Genomic DNA, 17,866 nt, shown 5'->3' with positions numbered 1-17,866 from the left:
ATGAACACGGTGAATTCCGTGTGGAGGCAAAGGTGGAACTGCATCCAATGCTCACGACATAAATGAGTTAGATAATCTACCAGACAGCTTTTGTTCCTAATACATTATTGCAAGAAGTGTAGGCATCTAGCATCAAATAATCCATAGAGTGGAACACGATAGCCATTATCAGCCTTGGGAGCTGGTGAGTTCACCTGCTGTCATCCTGCAGGAGGGACGTGGCAGGATGGCTGAGATCATACCCATCACGAAGAAAGAAAGATCCCCAAAATTCACCTCTCCTTACTCTAAGCTTCAGGAGGAAAAGTCTACGTAGCAAAGGCCATAATTCCAGTGCTTCTTTATATACCACGTTTCCTCTCAGGAGCGTAAACACTATCAGAGCTGGTAACGCATTCATAACATGACACTCGCCCAGGAAGTAACAAACCTTAGTGTTCTATTTTACAGTCTTAAAATGAAGGTTTATTCATTTTAGAGAACCACAGATGGTAGATAGCAATAGTAGATAATCATAAGCAAAGCTGTAAATCTTCTACCACTAAATTTCTGTCTCAGGTTAGAAGTCTTTACAATTACCAGCACCAAGTTTGGATTTCTATTATATATTTGAAGGGTACAACAGTCTCATTAGCTTTAACTATAATATTTCAGATGGAACTAAATACAAGGCAACACTGGTATCTTTTAAAATAAGCCTAAAGTTGTTTGTGGCATAGGTCGATGTATTTCTAGCCTTGGTGAAGTGGAACTCTACTATTGGTTTGGCTTGAAAAGATCTTGCCCTACCAGCGGGCTGTCACTGGTCCAGTGAATTGAATATGCACTTCATTGTAAAATATATCACTCATTTTAAGGACCACGAGGAAAGAAAAATGCTCAGTTAAACTATGATGTGTTTTCCTATCATCAATCATTAAGACTTACCCTGATTTCAGAGATGCTAAAGTGTGGGGAAAATGTGCATTTTCAAATCAACAAAATATGGTATGTGAAAACTACTGCTCTTCTAATTAAAATGAACCAAAAGGAATGCTGTTTTGAGAAACTTAAGTCACACATTAGGATACTCAAATATTCTAAGGACATGGCAGAGATTAAGAGTCAGTCTTTGATATAGTCAACCTTCAGGGTGCTTTTAACAATTTTAATAAGTCCCTGGACTTTTCAATAGTACGTAGTGAAGTGAAGGCTCCTAAGACATCCACACTCACATAAAGTCCATGGTCACCCCTGAAACAGCTCAGTTACAAGGCTTTGAAACTGCGTGATTATCCTCCCCCTTGAGACACCACTTGCTATCATCTGACGTTGCACTGTTAACGGCACGTTATGTTCAACCAAACAGCCTGCCCCCTTGAACATCTCCCCTCCCCTCCGGCTCAGTCAGACCCTGGTGTTTGTATTGAGCCTTAGAGCAGAAAAAGCATGAAGCAATTTTTCCCCTTTGGAAGGGGTTAGACATAAAATTCCAAGGAAAAATTAAAGTCAGAGGAAGACATGTTTATAAGCACTGAGGAATTTTCCCCTTCATGAGCAACCCTGGATAGTTGAGCAATGAGAGCGTAGTCTTGCAAACAACAACAAAAATTCAACAGACAACAATGTGTAGCAGAAGAAAGGGGCGCCATTGTTCCCCCAGCGTGAGGGCAGCATCCTCAGTTCTAAGGCTCAATCTGAATTACCGCTTTCAGGAGAACCGAGCAGAGCGTCCCTTTCCTCCAGTTTAACTCCATGCAAACAATAGAACTTCTGTTGGAACACAAACATTCATAAGAGACTGGGAAAACTGCCTTCTGACTCTCCCATTTGGTGAAAGCATCTCTGTTACTCTGCTCTTACCTTTTTCTACTGACTCAGGATACATTTGTTTGGTAATGAGAGCCACGCCATACTCGACATAAAAGTACAGCAGAATGTTCTTTCAAAATTCACATTCCACAAACTATCTGATGGGGTCAAATTCCCGAAGTCAAACTTTAAAGCCGTCAACGCGAAGTCACAGACATGCATTCATGTTTGCTTACATGTGTTCTTCTATTTCTACACGATTTACTTTTGAGGAGAGTTCTCTTACAAATCCAGTGTTGTAAATGGCTGGCTTACAGTTTTTTCTCATTTTTACTAAGAAGGATGTTTTTGGGGTAAAAAACAAAACCAAAGAATTTAGAATATTTTTTCCTTCAAACATACAACCAGGCGGAAACATTTTTCACCCCCTTCAAACCTGCGTCCCCAAAAGAAAAAGGGCTTACATGTTCAGATTTCTCTTGTTCTTTTTTGTCTGTCTGTAGAAACTGACAGTTTTCTCTCGCCAGCTTCTGGACCAGTTCAATTCGTCCGATGTCATCTCTCTCCTGAAGTTTGCACATCACTCCGGCCTTAAGAGTTGGAGAAAAAGCGAAGATATACTTAAATCCGCAGTCCCAGGACATGACACCACTGAAAAATTCGCCTTATGATAAGCTCATCTTCTCTGTTGCCTGGATTAAAGCATGGTCTTGGTAAAATATTTTGCCTTTCCAAAAACTGAAATTGAATTATTTTAACCTAGGAAGACCACATCAAAAGTCTTAAAGTTGAGACCCTGTATCGGTCTACTTTAAGAGAGGGAAGGGCAGAGCAAACGAGATCATTTGCTACTGAAGTGTGCTCCTGATACGCCACTATTTGTTCCTGACAGCCTGTTTCCTGTTACATAAGCAAAGCCTCACAAGAGGTTAAAAACTCATGGGAAAGTTAGCCAGGAACCACTCTGACAAAAGGGTGAAATGATACAGAGTACTAAAAATAACAATACACGGGCTCCTCATTCTTTCACTCCACCAGATTATTCCACGTACAAATACACAGTTTAACAAGATCACAAGATTTTTTTCTTTTTTTTAACAACTGGAAAGTTACTATGGGAATTTATTAGCAAAATACCTCCAGTGTTGCATGAAATATGGTTTTAAGAAGTTTATTAAAAATAAACTGCAAAAAGAAAGCTTCAAATGTCATCAGGGATTGGAAATGATCCATAAAAGCATCACATTTTTTATTATGCCAAAATACCTAAGTAACAGTAATATGAAAGAGGAGAATCTGGGACTCTGATTAGAAAAAAAAGATGTTCATTATAACACAAATGGTGAACAGTTTCTGCTCAAATTCTTTAAAAAAAAAAAAAGGTTCATACTGACATATCAGGACATGATCTAATGAAATCTGAAGTTATCCTTCGCAGAGCAAAATCTGGGCATCTACAATATAATGTACAGGATTTGAATGGACTTAGCAATAGGGCCAAATATGGAGAAGGGGCCAGCAAGTGATGTCAGCTTCATGGTCTTAATTGTGCCAAAGATACCCATTTTGTTGAGCGGGCATAGAAGAAATGGGATCTTCCATGCAAAACAATGTCTATTATCTTTATTCCCACGGGCAAAGATAGCTCCTTATCTAGCAGCTTCTCCAACAACTAGGAAGGAAACAGAATTCTTCAAGTGGCCCAAATCACAGATTCCCAGGAGACAGCAAGTGGAATTCCTCCCCCAAAGTCAGATATTTATTTTTAAAGCATCCCTCACAAGTGGTCCTCCAGTTTGTCTCCCGGGCTTCCTGCACAGGGATTCCAGTTTATCTTAGGACAGCCTGTGCACTGGTGGAGAGGACAACTGTTGGAAAGTCCCTTACCACACTGGACAAAACTCTGAAATCATTCAACTTCAACCCATGAGTACTAGTTTTGCCTTTTATTTTTTAAAAAGATTTATTTATTCATTTTAGAAAGGGAGAACGTGAGCGAGTGGGGAGAGGGGCAGAGGGAGAGAGAATACACAAGCAGACACCCCGCTGAGCATGGAGCCCAACATGGGGCTGGATACCAAGACCCTGAGATCACAAACTGAGCCAAAATCAAGAGCAAGGCACTTAACCAACGGAGCCACCCAGGCGCCCCTAGTTTTACCTCTTAAAGCAACTGAAACTATGTCTATTTCTTTTCAATAGGATAATTTTTCAAATATTTAAACACCAATGTTTATTATATTCTCCTTTTAATATTGACCATATATGCCCTCCCAGCTCCCTATTTTTCTTTTCTTTTTCTCTTTCTTTCTTTCTTTCTTTCTTTCTTTCTTTCTTTCATTCATTCATTCACTCACTCACTCACTCACTCAACAGATTTTATTTGAGCAACAAACACAAACTAGGAGCTATAGGTTTTAGGGATATAGCATTGAACAACAACAGAAACAACCCCGCACGCCATGAAGCTTACATTCACTAGGGGATGCGGATTATATAACATAGAAATATAATACGTCAGCTGGTAATACATGATAGGAAGGAAAATAAAGCAGGGCAAGGGGGCAGAGAAATGACTGGAGTGTTACCAAGACAAGGCATGTCAGGGAAGGATTCATTAGTAAAATGAGATTTGAATGGAGATCTAAAAGAAGTGAGGATGAGTGTGTCAGGCAGAGGAACAGAAGTGCAAGGGCACTGAGGCTTGGGTGTGATTGCCATGTTCAAGGAAGAGGAGAGAAAACTGCATGGCTGATGTGGCACTACCAAAGAGGTGATGTGGGATCAGATCACATTGTGTCCTTACAGGCTGGGTAAGGAGTTTGGATTCTTTTTCTGAATGAGATAGAAATCTTTTAGAAGGTTTTGAATGTAGGACTGGCATTATCTGACTTACATCTTAACAAGATCGTTCTGTTTTCTGGGTTGAGAAGACATTACTGGGTGGGAAGAAGCAGCTGAAACCAGAGACCCATAAGGAGACCGGTCTTCAGAGAAGAAAAGTCTTGGAACTTGTGGTAGTGGTGGAGATGGTGAGAAATGGTTAGAATTTGAATCCTTTAAAAAAAAAAGAATTTGAATTCTTTCCAAAGGTATGGCAACAGATTTTGTCGTCTCCAAGGTATTTCGCTTGAGCAACTGGAAGGGTAGGGTTGTCATTTACTGAGATGGGAAGACTGGGGAAGAATATCTGGGAAGGAATATGCCCACTAGGTATCGAAGTGGCGTTGCCGGGTTGGCTATCTGGAGGCTCAGAGAAGTCCAGGCTGCTGACAGGAATCTGGGAGACATCAGTGTAGATGGTACTTAAAACCAAAGGAATAAGAGAGGTTACCAATGGAGTGATATAAACAAAGAAGAGAAGAAATCCAGGAACTGAGTCCTCTCTTTGGATATTGGAAAGACAACAAGTAGTCAGAAGAGGAGACAGAAGGAGCAGCTCTAGGAGAAGCCAGTGAGTAGTGAAGGTGTTTCAAGGAGGGGGGAGAGAAAAACTGTATCAAATGTTGCTGAAATATCAAGTAAGAAGGGTTCGAAATGACGGATGCTGAATTTGACAGAAGTAATTGGTGACTTTGATGACAGGTTTTTTTTGAGCAAAAAAGTTGTAGGAAAAAAAGCTGTATTAGCTTGGGGTTCAACAGAGAATGAGCGACAACTCTTCTGAGGAGTTTTGTTACACGCAATAGGGCACTAGCTAAAGAGTGATGTTGAAAGGAGTTTTGCTTGCTTGTTTGTTTCTGGTGAGGGATGTTCCGGTGTACTTATCTTATTAGAAATCATCCAGCACAGAGGGAAACCTGATGATGCAGGAAGGAGAGGGGGCACTTTTAGGAGTAATGTCCTTCAGGTGCAAAGAGAGCATAAAGATCTACTTTCAGACAGAAATAGGACTGTGAATATTTCACTCACTGCAACAGGAGAGCAGGTGAAGTACAGGGGTAAATATGCAGGTAGGCTGGCACATTTGGTGGTGGGGAAAATGTGGAAATTCTTTTTTTTTTTCTTCTTAAAGGTTCGAGAGAAAGAGAGAAAGCATGCACGTGTACGAGGTGGGGGAGGAGCAGAGGGAGAGAATCTCAAGCGGACTCCCAGCAGAGCACGGACACGGGGCTCGATCGCAGGACCCTGAGATTATGACCTGAGCTGAAATCAAGAGTTGGACGCTTAACCGACTGAGCCACCCAGGCACTCCCTGAAATTCTTTTCTGAATGCTTCTATTTCCCCCAAAAAATAAGTCAAGTTATTAGCTGAGAGTAGGGAATATGAGAAGATGCTGTGGAGGTATAAGAAGGCATGTAGTGGGGGCGCCTGGGTGGCTCAGTCGTTAAGCGTCTGCCTTAGGCTCAGGGCGTGATCCCAGCATTCTGGGATCGAGCCCCACATCAGGCTCCTCCGCTGTGAGCCTGCTTCTTCCTCTCCCACTCCCCCTGCTTGTGTTCCCTCTCTCGCTGGCTGTCTGTCAAATGAGTAAATAAAATCTTTAAAAAAAAAAAAAGGAAGGCATGTAGTGGTCATTTCAGTTGCAAGGATTAGCCAATTTTTTTTGTAAAGGGCCAGAGTGTCAATATTCCAGGCTTAGTGGGCAATGTGGTCTCTCATGCCACCACCCAATTTTGGAATTTTAGTGCAAAAGCAGCAGATACAATCTGTAGGTGAAAGAGCACAGCTGTGTTCCAATAACACTTGACTTACAAAAACAGGGAATCGACTGTGGTTTGCCCCATCCTGACTTGGGAGGAAACAGGACAAGGGAAGTAGAATAAAATTGTCAAGCATTACTAAGGGCCCATTTGATTTTATTTTTAGATCCTTTTACCATACTAGCCATCCTTCTTGGCGCGTATTTCTGTTTCTCAGGATTTTAATGGAGCCCATAACCTGATATAATGCTAAATGCATGGGCTGATCTTGAAGAGGCACTTTTAGTCAATACTAGAGTGGGTACAAGAGGATCAGTGGTGTTAAATATCCTCCTTTAAACTAAGAAGACAAGGAAACTTTGGGGGGGCAGGGAATTCCTATATACAAATGATTAACATCCTTTAAAAGCTTTGACATTTAGAGGAATAAATTTCTGTTATCTAAAAAATTCAGTGATGTCGGCCAGCTAGAATTTCTTTTCTCTCCATCCATGTCATCCCGATGATGTTTAACATACTGTCCTGCTAGTGGAGAGAGGAGGCTGGTGACCCTGCAACCTTAGGACCTGCCCTGTGGTTGTTTATTCTGCAGTGTGATGGATTAGTCCTAATCTCTCTGTGCTCCCCAGTGCGGCGCCCTGTATAATAGAGGGTGTGTGTTGGGATTGGGGCCAGGAAGGGGGGATACATAGGAGGAAAGTGTCTTGAAACTAAATACGCACATGAGACAGAGCCTGTTACTTCTCACCAGCATGGGTTCCAGAGATAACTGGGCTAAGGTCCCATACACTCTGATTTGGAGATGGTCTTTCCTTGGTATGTATATGGGAGATAGACCCATATACATTCTTTTATTTTTTTAAAAGATTTTATTTATTTTAGAGAGACAAAGAGAGTGTGCGTAAGTGGGTGAGGGAGAGAGAGGGAGAGAAAATCTCAAGCAGACTCCATGCTCACATGGAGCCCAATGCAGGGCTCAACCTCACAACTCAAGATCACGACCCAAGCCGAAACCAAGAATCGGACGCCCAACCAACTGAGCTACCCAGGTACCCATCATACACATTCTTTTAAAACAACGGATAATAACATCAGCAATAAAAGGGTGGGACTGAGTAGTGAAAGCTTAAGACACCTTAACTATTTTTTTGGTTTCTGTGGGAACATGATAAACAACTCTAAACATTCTTTATATCATATGCTTAGGATTCTAATATAGACTCTTCTTTAATGAGGAAATACATTTTTATTAGAACCAGATACTTGGGTGCACAAATTATGTATTTTAAACACAAAATACTATTACTTTTAAAAATGGGTTTCAGAGCAACTTAATTATTTCATATATAATTAAAACAACTTATAACTAAAAAAGGAATATTGCTGTTCTGATTTTCTGGTTTCTGCATTAATTTCTAGGTGCATTTTTGTAAGATAATCAATTCTACAGCACTCCTTACATAACAACTATCAAAAAAAAAAAAAAGGCTTTCAAGGAGAGTTATGAATGTTTCCTCACTCCCTGGAGAACCTGAAGCCCAGAGAGATGCCCATACATCCTAGATAGTTTCTAAGACAGTCCTCTGTGGAAGCATGACGCTAAGCCAGATGTTCTCTGGGGGTCCCTTTCACAGCTCTGTAATTTAGTGATTTAATTTGAAAAGCCCATGAATTTATTAATATATTTTGGGAGCTTTGTTATGGCAGGAAAAGCAAGATAAGTAACAGCCCTTGATCTAGACTTTCACATTCTTGAACTACTTAATTTGTCTATACGAAATTAATTATAAACAGTTTACCTAACACTGCTAAGCCAGAAAAAAAATAAAAGATTAATCTGGAACTGTCAGAAGAGTTATTTAAGAGCCTTATTTCAAGGTCTGCTTTGAAAAAAAAAAAATCTCTGTAATGTATAATTAAAGCTACTCATATGATTTTCAGTATCTGAGGAGAGAAATGTTATGAATGTAAATTAAAGTCTGTTTCCTTTATAAACGGAGTCATAAAAATGTTGGGTCCATTCTTTTAGTGGTAAAATGGTGCTTGGACAGGATTCCCTTAGGAAAGGCTACAAGGATGATATATGAATAACCTTGAAGATGAAAGGTGAAAGAGCACATTTTCTGTATGAAAATACTGCATTATCTTCACTTTAAAAATCACTTTCTCTAAAACACTTAGATAAAACATCATGCAAAAGAGAAGGAAAACCAGGATTAAAGAGCCCACTTTTCAAGTGAGCACTTTCGTTGTAACAGAATGCTACTTAATACAAATTCATGGTATTAGATAAATTCTTATTCATTACTACATAAAAGAGTCATTTCTTTAATAATTCAATCTCACACAGAAATTCATAAATTTTTTTCCTACTTTAAGCAGAAAACTCAAATGATGAAACAGTGACGGGATGGGAAGATATAATACATGACTCTACTGTAGGCACATATTTTCTAAACTAATATTAAGAGTCTCTTCCAGGAAAATTCAGAAGACAATTCACACTAAATAATAATAATGATAATAAATTATGTATAATATTAATAACAAATGCATACAATATAATAAATACATTAAAATATAGAATATATTAATATAAAATACTATGTAATATATAATAGAATATATAATACGGCAATAATACAATTATAACATTTATACTAGAATACATTAAATATAAATTATAAATTGATTGATAACATATAATATTATCTAATATTATATATTAAATATAACATAATTTATAATTAATTAATTAAATTATTAAATAATATTATATTAATATTATGCATTATAATACATAACATTATATATTGATGTAATATTAATATTAATGATATATTAATTAAATAATTAATATATTTAATCTATAATACATAATATTAGATAATATTATCGATCAATTTATATCCATATATAATGTTATATAATATTATCAATTTATAATTATATTTAATATATTCTAGTATATATGATATATCATATATAATATTACATAATATTATTATACTAAATAATAGTATTTTGTTTTGTAGGGCAGTAAGTATTCATTTTCTCAAATTTCTTTTCTTTTTTTTTTTTTTTTTTAAAGATTTTACTTATTTATTTGACAGAGAGACAGCCAGTGAGAGAGGGAACACAGCAGGGAGTGGGAGAGGAAGAAGCAGGCTCCCAGCGGAGGAGCTCGATGTGGGACTCGATCCCCGAACGCCGGGATCACGCCCTGAGCCGAAGGCAGACGCTTAACGACTGTGCTACCCAGGCGCCCCATTTTCTCAAATTTCTTCAGAGAGAGAAAGAAAACTATGGAAAATTTCTTCCTGGTTGGGCTAGAAAAATATACCCTGTCCTTGGGGGAAAGGGCCATGTGGCGCCCCCAGTGAAAAGCGCATGTGATGGGAAACATGAGGCGGGTTTACTCATGCCCAGGGCATCACTAGGACAGGCCTCAGACACCATGCTAGGGCATCACAGAGCCTCGGAGTCACCCGGTGACTCCTGGCCCATCAGTGTACAGGTGAGGCACCAACCTCAGGAAGGTTCACTTCTCTGACCCTCTTCCTTTCTGGAATTACAAGTGTTAAAGCACCATTTGGGTTGGACAGACCCATCCTATACAAACACTATGAAACTACATCCTGCCAGAGCATAGGGGAGGAGGGAAGGAGGCAGAAGCCATGGCTACCTGGAATTTATAATTGCTGTTTCCCTCAAATATTTTCTTAATCTATTATACTTACATAATTCTCTCTTCTTCTTCTTTTTTTTTTAAGATTTTATTTATTTATTTGACAGAGAGAGACAGCCAGCGAGAGAGGGAACACAAGCAGGGGGAGTGGGAGAGGAAGAAGCAGGCTCCCAGCAGAGGAGCCCAATGCGGGACTCGATCCCGGAACACCGGGATCAGCCCAGAGCTGAAGGCAGACGCTTAACGACTGAGCCACTCAGGCACCCCTCTCTTCTGATAAAACTAAAAAATACATTGCCATACATATACATAGCTGATGAAGTAACTGGTTCGCTTATTTCATATACGTGATTCCTTGAACTTTCAAACTAGAGTAGGGAGGATACCAATATTTTGTCTTGTTTGGACCTGAAATTACAGCTCAGGTCTGTACACATCATTGACCACATTGCTAAGCAGGGCAGCAAAGTTGACAAATAATAAAGAAGAAAAAAAAAAAAGCAAATGCGAATACATTTCAACATAAAGAATTTTAAATGATCACCTGTTTTCTACGATCACTATCACAGCCTTAAATACAGCTTTCCTCCGTGTATTAAAAAAAGAAGTCACATTTTAGCTACTGATAATCATCAAATATTTGGCAATTACTTTATACAATTAAAGTTACCATCACTTAATACTAAAATGATTGATACAAATGGAGGATAGGAGAAATGAAAATAATTACTGAATCCAGGGGTCAATGGAAACCTGACGCAATGGAAGAATTTCCAAAGTTCAGTACATTATAGATTACTCATTGAAGATCATATTAAGAGCCCTAAACTAGAACCTGGCAAAAATTCTACACTTTTTTTTTTTCATTTAAAATATTTATTTGAGAGACAGAGCATGTGTGCAAGCACAAGGTAGAGGGGCAGAGGAAGAGAGGACCTTGAGTAGACCCGCACCGAGCACAGAGCCCGATGTGGGACTCAATACATGACCCTGAGATCATGACCTGAGCCAAAACCAAGAACTGGACACCAATTGAGCCACCCAGGCACCCCAAAAATTCTATACTTTTAATTTATTTAAAAGATTTATTTATTTATTTGAGGTAGAGAAGTGGGGGAGGGGCAGAGGGAGAGGGAGAAAGAATCCCAAGCAGACTCCATGCTGAGTGCAGAGCCCGACATGGGACTCAATCATAGGATCCTGAGATCATGACCTGAGCCAAAATCAAAAGTCAGACGCTCAACCAACTGAGCCACCCAGGTGCCAACCAAGTTCAACACATTTTGATAAAAAATTCTTTAATCCTTTAGTCCTATATAAAGAGTGATAAATGAGAGTCTAGGAGTTTATGTATGTGAAGACACCTTAATGGTAGACAGAGAGTAATACTGCAACCAAGCCATGGGAAACACCTTAAATATTCAAACCGAAAAGCAATGTGAGAGATGTCATGATCATGGTAATAACTCAGAGACGAACTTCTTTGACTACTTACTACGTGCTGGGCACTGTTCCATTTCACATATCTTCATCTAATCTTCACAACCACCCCACCTCGGTCCCCATTTTACAGACGTTAGAAAGGCAGTTTGGGACAGGGTGCCAGAGCCGGACTGCCTTGGTGTGACTCCTGGCCCTGGCACCTACCAGCTCATCTGGGAAGTGGGGGTACATACAGAGTTCGTTGTGGAGGTAAGGAAACAAAGAGCTGCATCCAAAGGGCTGCCCAGTGAACTCTCAGTCGTATCACAGAAAAGGGCTCTGAGGCCAGGAGAGAATAAGTTGCCCAGGTGACAGCGGCAGAACCAGGAGGAGAGCCCGGGCCGCCGGCCCTGGAGGCTGCACCCTGTGCCGCACGCACGCTGCCTAACAGTTCCTGAAACTCGCTCGTGCGGCATTTCCCGCATCGCTGCCTTTCGACCTCCAGACAACTTGATACGATCTCTGCTTCACAGAGATGGAGACCACGCATGCCAGTCACTTGCAGGGACTTCGCAGGCCAGGGCACTATGGTGACGAGGACACTGAGGCTACCCTGTGGGGCCTCACAGGTGTAGACGCGAAAGAGCTTGTGTGAAGACACAGGCTACGGAGAAGACGGGCTGGGACGCAAACCCAAGTCTCCGTGCCCGCTCCGTTCCATCCACACGCCACTGCATTAAAACAGGGAGCTTCTTAGGCAGAAAAGATATTTTTAGGGAGAAAAGGAAGAAAGGAGCTAACATATGAGGAGAGAATTAGAGTTTTCGGGCCGGTGGGAAACATGTATAGTAGACCCATTCTCTCCGTCTTAACCCTTCACGCACCCAGTTTTCAAGGCCCCAGGGCATTTGCCCCATAGTGATGTACTTCATCATGACGGGGAAGGAGTGAGAAACCAATTTCTACCCGCTTAAAATACGCTCTGGAGTGAAGACTGCAAGAACGTGAAATACCACGGAGCATGGCATACAGACGCTCCACCGCTATATGCACACGCGCCAAACTCAAATCAACACACTTGGTGTCGGTGTAACCAAACACGTGCACACGCGTTTATCTCTAATTCTGACGGCTGAATTCTCAAAGTCACCTCCATGACCGGAACGGCTGAGGACGCTACCCGGAGCATTTGGAAAGACGACCTGCACAATCGAACCGACAGAAGTGCTGCTTGTACTGTGGTGGCAGGTCAGGCTTCTTAGACGTGTCGGATGAGGTGACCGCTACCTGCCTTCCTCCACGGCCTACGCCTGTCCCCCACAGGTATGCCTCCCGGGAACTTAACTCCTGCCTTTCAAACCCAAACCGAATCTGTTCCTGATCTGATTTTCGGCTCACTGGTTTGGTCTGGTTTCACGCTTTCGGCCCTCGGTACTCCCGTAGATGAACACTCGTGCCACAGCCAAAGAAAAGCACAAAATCTTGAAAAGCCGGGTCTGTGTGTCCTCTTGAGACACAGAAATAGAATTCCGTTAAAACAGACCTTTGCCCACAGAGTAAGTTCGAAACAAATAAAGAATAACAGTTTATGTTTAGAAAACTCCATCTCACTAATACTTTAATGATTTAAGAAACCTTCGAGAAAGTCTGGGAGACACCGAGTTGGGGAGTCCCTGCCCACGTGTGCCTGAAAGCCTGACAGGCAATTTCAGTATGTACTTGGTGATTGCAGCCTTTTCAGGGTTACCACAGCAGAACAGCTCCCGACAGCTCCTTCTGGCAGCCTGTGCCATCTTGACTGGAAACGCTCAGGTAATTATTCTGACCAGAACCAACAGATTTAGAACTTGAAAGGAAGTACAATGGCTCAGCCAAGCCAAGAATCTTTAAATGCTCTGACTTACACTGAGGGAGCGTTTGATAATGCTACGGTGTCTGAAGCTGTGGGGCCACAGCACTATTTGGAGGAAAGCTGCTGCTAAAAGCATATCCGCTCTGTGAGTCAGATACCAGGCGCTGGCACAGAATCTTCCGGCAGGTGAGGCAGCGCACTCGCCCACCTGGCCCCGCCCCGCCTGTCACACTGTCAGCAGGCTGATTCTTCTCTGCCATCTCCAGGAGGGGTCTGCTCTTTGGAGGTCCCTCCTGGTTCTTCACTTCCCTTGCTTTCTCTGGGAAGTGATGTATGTCTGCCCATCTGTCCCTCCCTCATGAAGCAAATTATAAATATAATTGACAATTTAGGGCCCTTCTTGTAAAATGCCTTTTTATCAAAAATAAGCACTTTATTCCCAGTAATAGCACTTTTTAACAGAACACAGGAGGTCAAACCTGTAACCTCTGCAAACACCTGCATTAGGTCACCACTCTCAATGAAGACGGGTGTAATGAGAGATGGCCACAGAACTGATCATACCTGAGAATCTGGAACCCCTCCAGCTTCTGTCACTATGACGTGTTTGTCACTGTTTTCTTCATCTTGTTCAATTGCTTTATACAAAGAAAAGAAAAAGAACGTTAAAAAAATGTAGCATCCTAAGAAAACAATTTTAGATCATTTTCTTTCAGATGGTAATTTGGCAGGAAAAAACAATATGAGGTAGATTCACAAAATGTTAAGTATCCGCACTATTTTTTATTATTTGGTTGAAAGTTAAACTAACTGCACCAGGCTCTTTTCATGTACATTATCTTGTTTATCAAATCAATGTCAGTGGAAAAGTTTGCTCTCATTTCTTCTCTTCACCTAAACCCAGCCTGACATCAGCATGTCAGTACTGGGCTTCATCCAAGGGGGAGCTGGGGTGCAGTCGAAAGCTTCTATCAAGTTTATCTGAGAACATTTTTAAAAAAACAATGTGGGGTTTTTTGGCTGGTAGTTAGTGGTCACGTAATAAAGAAAGCATAATATTGTCTATTTAGACCACTCCAGCGCCCTGTTACCACAGAATTCCAAACTGTGGAATCTTGAATCTACCTCTTCTCCCCCTTATTTTCCCCAGCATCTCCCTATCCAAGTCCTTGTCACGTTTTCTGTGCCAGTGTAATCATCTCCTAACACAAAGCTCTTAATCCCTCTCCCTAATACAATCCAGCTGGGGCACAACTGCTTAAATAATCAGTCTCAAAACGGGAAACCAGTGCCATGCTTTGGCCTATGTACTGTTATTGCTTATCTTATCAAGAATGAATTCCCTGTTCATCACTGAAGGTCTTCCTTGAATTCTCTAGCTTCCTCCTAATCTTCAACTTCACACTGACACTCACTACAACCCTGATCCAGGCAGAGGGATTTGATTATTGTACTCTTTGTACAGTTTGCTCTTTCGCTTTCAAAATATTTACCAAGTGCCAACTATGTGCCTGGCACGGGGGCTACTCCTGGAACAAGGCAGGTGAGCCCTGACTTCATGAAGTACATGTCCTAGCTGGGAAGATAGCCAGGGAACAGCAACTCCTACCACTGCAACCAATAATAATAATCATAATATTATAAATATAATAATAACTAAAATAATAAGATGGTCATGAGAAATGGGGATATGACAAAAAACAAACTGGGGGAGGCCACTTTCAGGAACGGGGGCAGGGATGGTGCTTCCCTGAAAAAGGGATAGCTGGGGGGACCTCCAGGTTGAGATGGAGACACCCACGGCGAGTGAGAGTAAGAGGAACTAGAAACAGCACAGACCACTCTGTGAATTCAAAGTTCAGCCTAAGAACAGGGGAAAGCACCAAGGAATTTTAAATTGGGAGTTGCATGATTTGATGCTTATTTTCAAGAGTTCTTTTTGGCTTCTTTGTGGAGAAGATACTCAAGAGAAACAAGTGAGGAAACAGGGAGACCAGTTAGGTGACGGTTGCTGACATCCTGACTAGAGATGACAATGACTCAGACCAGGGAGGTGGCAATGAGCTGAAGACACGTGGAGGATTTGCGCTGAATTTTAGACAAAATGGACACCACTTGTCCACAAACTGAATATGGTGGGGGGGGGGGTCGGTGAGAAGAGGATAAGAAGCAATCAAGGATGACTCCTCAGTAGAATAAGTTATTCCTTGTATCTGCCACTCCATTTTTCCCTTTTGCTCTCTCCATCAAAAGCAGGGCAAAAATACCACCAACCTCGCGGATAGTGAGGTCACGCACTGTACTTATGGGTTCAGTTCGCATTGTTTTGTGGCCTTTCAAATACTGTGCTCTCTGCTCTGTGTTTTTTTAAAGTATCATTTCATGTACCTTTTGCTTTTATATGCCTTTTATGCCTACCGTGTGGTGCTTACCATGGACGCACCTAAAATGCTGGGCACGCAGTATGAGCTCTGTAAAAACTAATGGATAAACACTTCCTCCCCCAGGGCCCCGAACGGCACACCATGACTACCCCTACTTACAGAAACGACTGCTTTCCTAACTATTTATGAAAAAAGAGGGGAGGGAAATTCTTCTGTTAAACACCACGAATAACTAGGATAACTCTATCATTGAGCATCTACGGGCAAGGCAGGAACAGCGGAAGTGGATAGCTTTTCTTCTATTTTCAGCAAAATTTCCACTCATGCTTGTTCAAAGGGGGTCCCCTGTTGCTACTGCTGCCCGATTATGAGAAAACTTAGGAAGAAAGAAAAACTCCCATGTTTTCTCTGAAAAACTAGAGGCAAGAATGCCAAGAGAAAAATACAGAATAACATTATAAATTCCACTTAAAAATGCACTGGCTAGGGGCGCCTGAGTGGCTCAGTCCGTGAAGCGTCCGACTCTTGATCTCAACTCAGGTCTTGATCTCAGGGTCTTGAGTTCAACCCCTGCACTGCACTCCATGCTAGGCATGGAACCTACTTTAAAAAGAAAGTTCATTGGCTGTAGAAGTAAGGAACTCTATTTAGCTAACTGAAACAAGTCTTTCCTCAATCTGTAACGGGAAGTCATTCTCCTGGAGGGCAACTAATGTGGGACAAGTGCACTCATATGAAGTGTGAACCGTATCTTGGCACTTGATTTATGCTTTAATTTGAATTTTTGCTCTTTTAATTTAGATGAAAATGAAGAAAACCAAATTTTGGAATATTTTGCCAACTAAATTCATGTTTTGTTTTTATTTTTTACTTCTTATTTTTTAAGAGAAGACATGTCACGGCATTTATTCAAGTTAATCCATTTCATTCAATAATCTGCCATATTGTTGCAGTCACTGTTAATATTACTACCATTACTGTTTCTCTTTTGAGAGGATCACGCTTTTAAAAAATTTGAGTTGGATTTCCATGATGTTTAACTCTATGATTAAAAATCTTTTTCCAGGGCGCCTGGGTGGCACAGTGGTTAAGCGTCTGCCTTCGGCTCAGGGCGTGATCCCGGCGTTATGGGATCGAGCCCCACATCAGGCTCCTCTGCTATGAGCCTGCTTCTTCCTCTCCCACTCCCCCTGCTTGTGTTCCCTCTCTCACTGGCTGTCTCTATCTCTGTCAAATAAATAAATAAAATCTTTAAAAAAAAATAAAAATAAAAAATAAAAATCTTTTTCCAGGGCGCCTGGGTGGCACAGCGGTTAAGCGTCTGCCTTCGGCTCAGGGCGTGATCCCGGCGTTCTGGGATCGAGCCCCACATCAGGCTCCTCTGCTATGAGCCTGCTTCTACCTCTCCCACTCCCCTGCTTGTGTTCCCTCTCTCGCTGGCTGTCTCTATCTCTGTTAAATAAATAAATAAAATCTTTAAAAAAAAAAATCTTTTTCCTTGCTAAAAGGCAACCCCTTCATCACAAGAGAAACAGGAAAACTGAGATTTAGTTGTAGAAAGTGATTTCCACCAGAAACAGTTCATAGTCCATAATCTTTCAGGGTTGTACTTTTACCTGGGGCCTCTTTTTGGGGGGAGGAGTTATTTCTCATAGATGATTGCTTAAAACAGAAAACATGCCCTACTGCTTCACAGAAGGAAAATCAGGTCTAGTCCCTAGAGAACAGGCAGGTGGTCCTCCAGGAAAGGAACCCTAATGGCTACTAGGTGACAGAGTCATTCTGCCAAGGTCAGGGGACAGAGTCAGTGACCCTCCCGCCCTGACCAGTCCGTAGTAAAAAGGCCTAACCAGGTGGGTGGGAGAGGTAGTAACCAGCTTCCAGTTAGACTCCATAGCTCAGGAATGTCTGTGGTCTGTGTTTGAGTACGCTGGAGCTGGAGGGAGACGTTACAGAGTCTGGAGAAAGCGACTAAGAATATGCAAGTGTGGGGGCGCCTGGGTGGCTCAGTCGTTGAGCGTCTGCCTTCGGCTCAGGGCGTGATCCTGGCATTCTGGGATCGAGCCCCACATCAGGCTCCTCTGC

General features: G+C 41.5%; 1 protein-coding gene across 10 annotated transcripts in view; it reads right to left on the bottom strand.

The window, feature by feature from the left end:
* Positions 1 to 17,866, bottom strand: part of RAPGEF5 (Rap guanine nucleotide exchange factor 5) — a 328,587-nt gene that overhangs the window by 100,062 nt on the left and 210,659 nt on the right. For all 10 annotated transcript variants that reach the window (XM_087860981.1, XM_087860984.1, XM_087860979.1 and 7 more), the window contains 2 exons: positions 13,962 to 14,035; positions 2,256 to 2,381 (listed from right to left, as the gene is read on the bottom strand). In XM_087860981.1, the coding sequence (XP_087717107.1) occupies positions 2,256 to 2,381; positions 13,962 to 14,035 (200 nt within the window). The remainder of the gene's footprint in view (positions 1 to 2,255; positions 2,382 to 13,961; positions 14,036 to 17,866) is intronic.

This window comes from Ursus americanus, chromosome 3, assembly GCF_024610735.1.
Source record: "Ursus americanus isolate L20-20 chromosome 3, mUrsAme1.1.p, whole genome shotgun sequence".
In the NCBI taxonomy this organism is placed as follows: domain Eukaryota; kingdom Metazoa; phylum Chordata; class Mammalia; order Carnivora; family Ursidae; genus Ursus; species Ursus americanus.
Note: the sequence above shows the minus strand (reverse complement) of the source record. Positions and strands in the feature narration are given on the sequence as shown.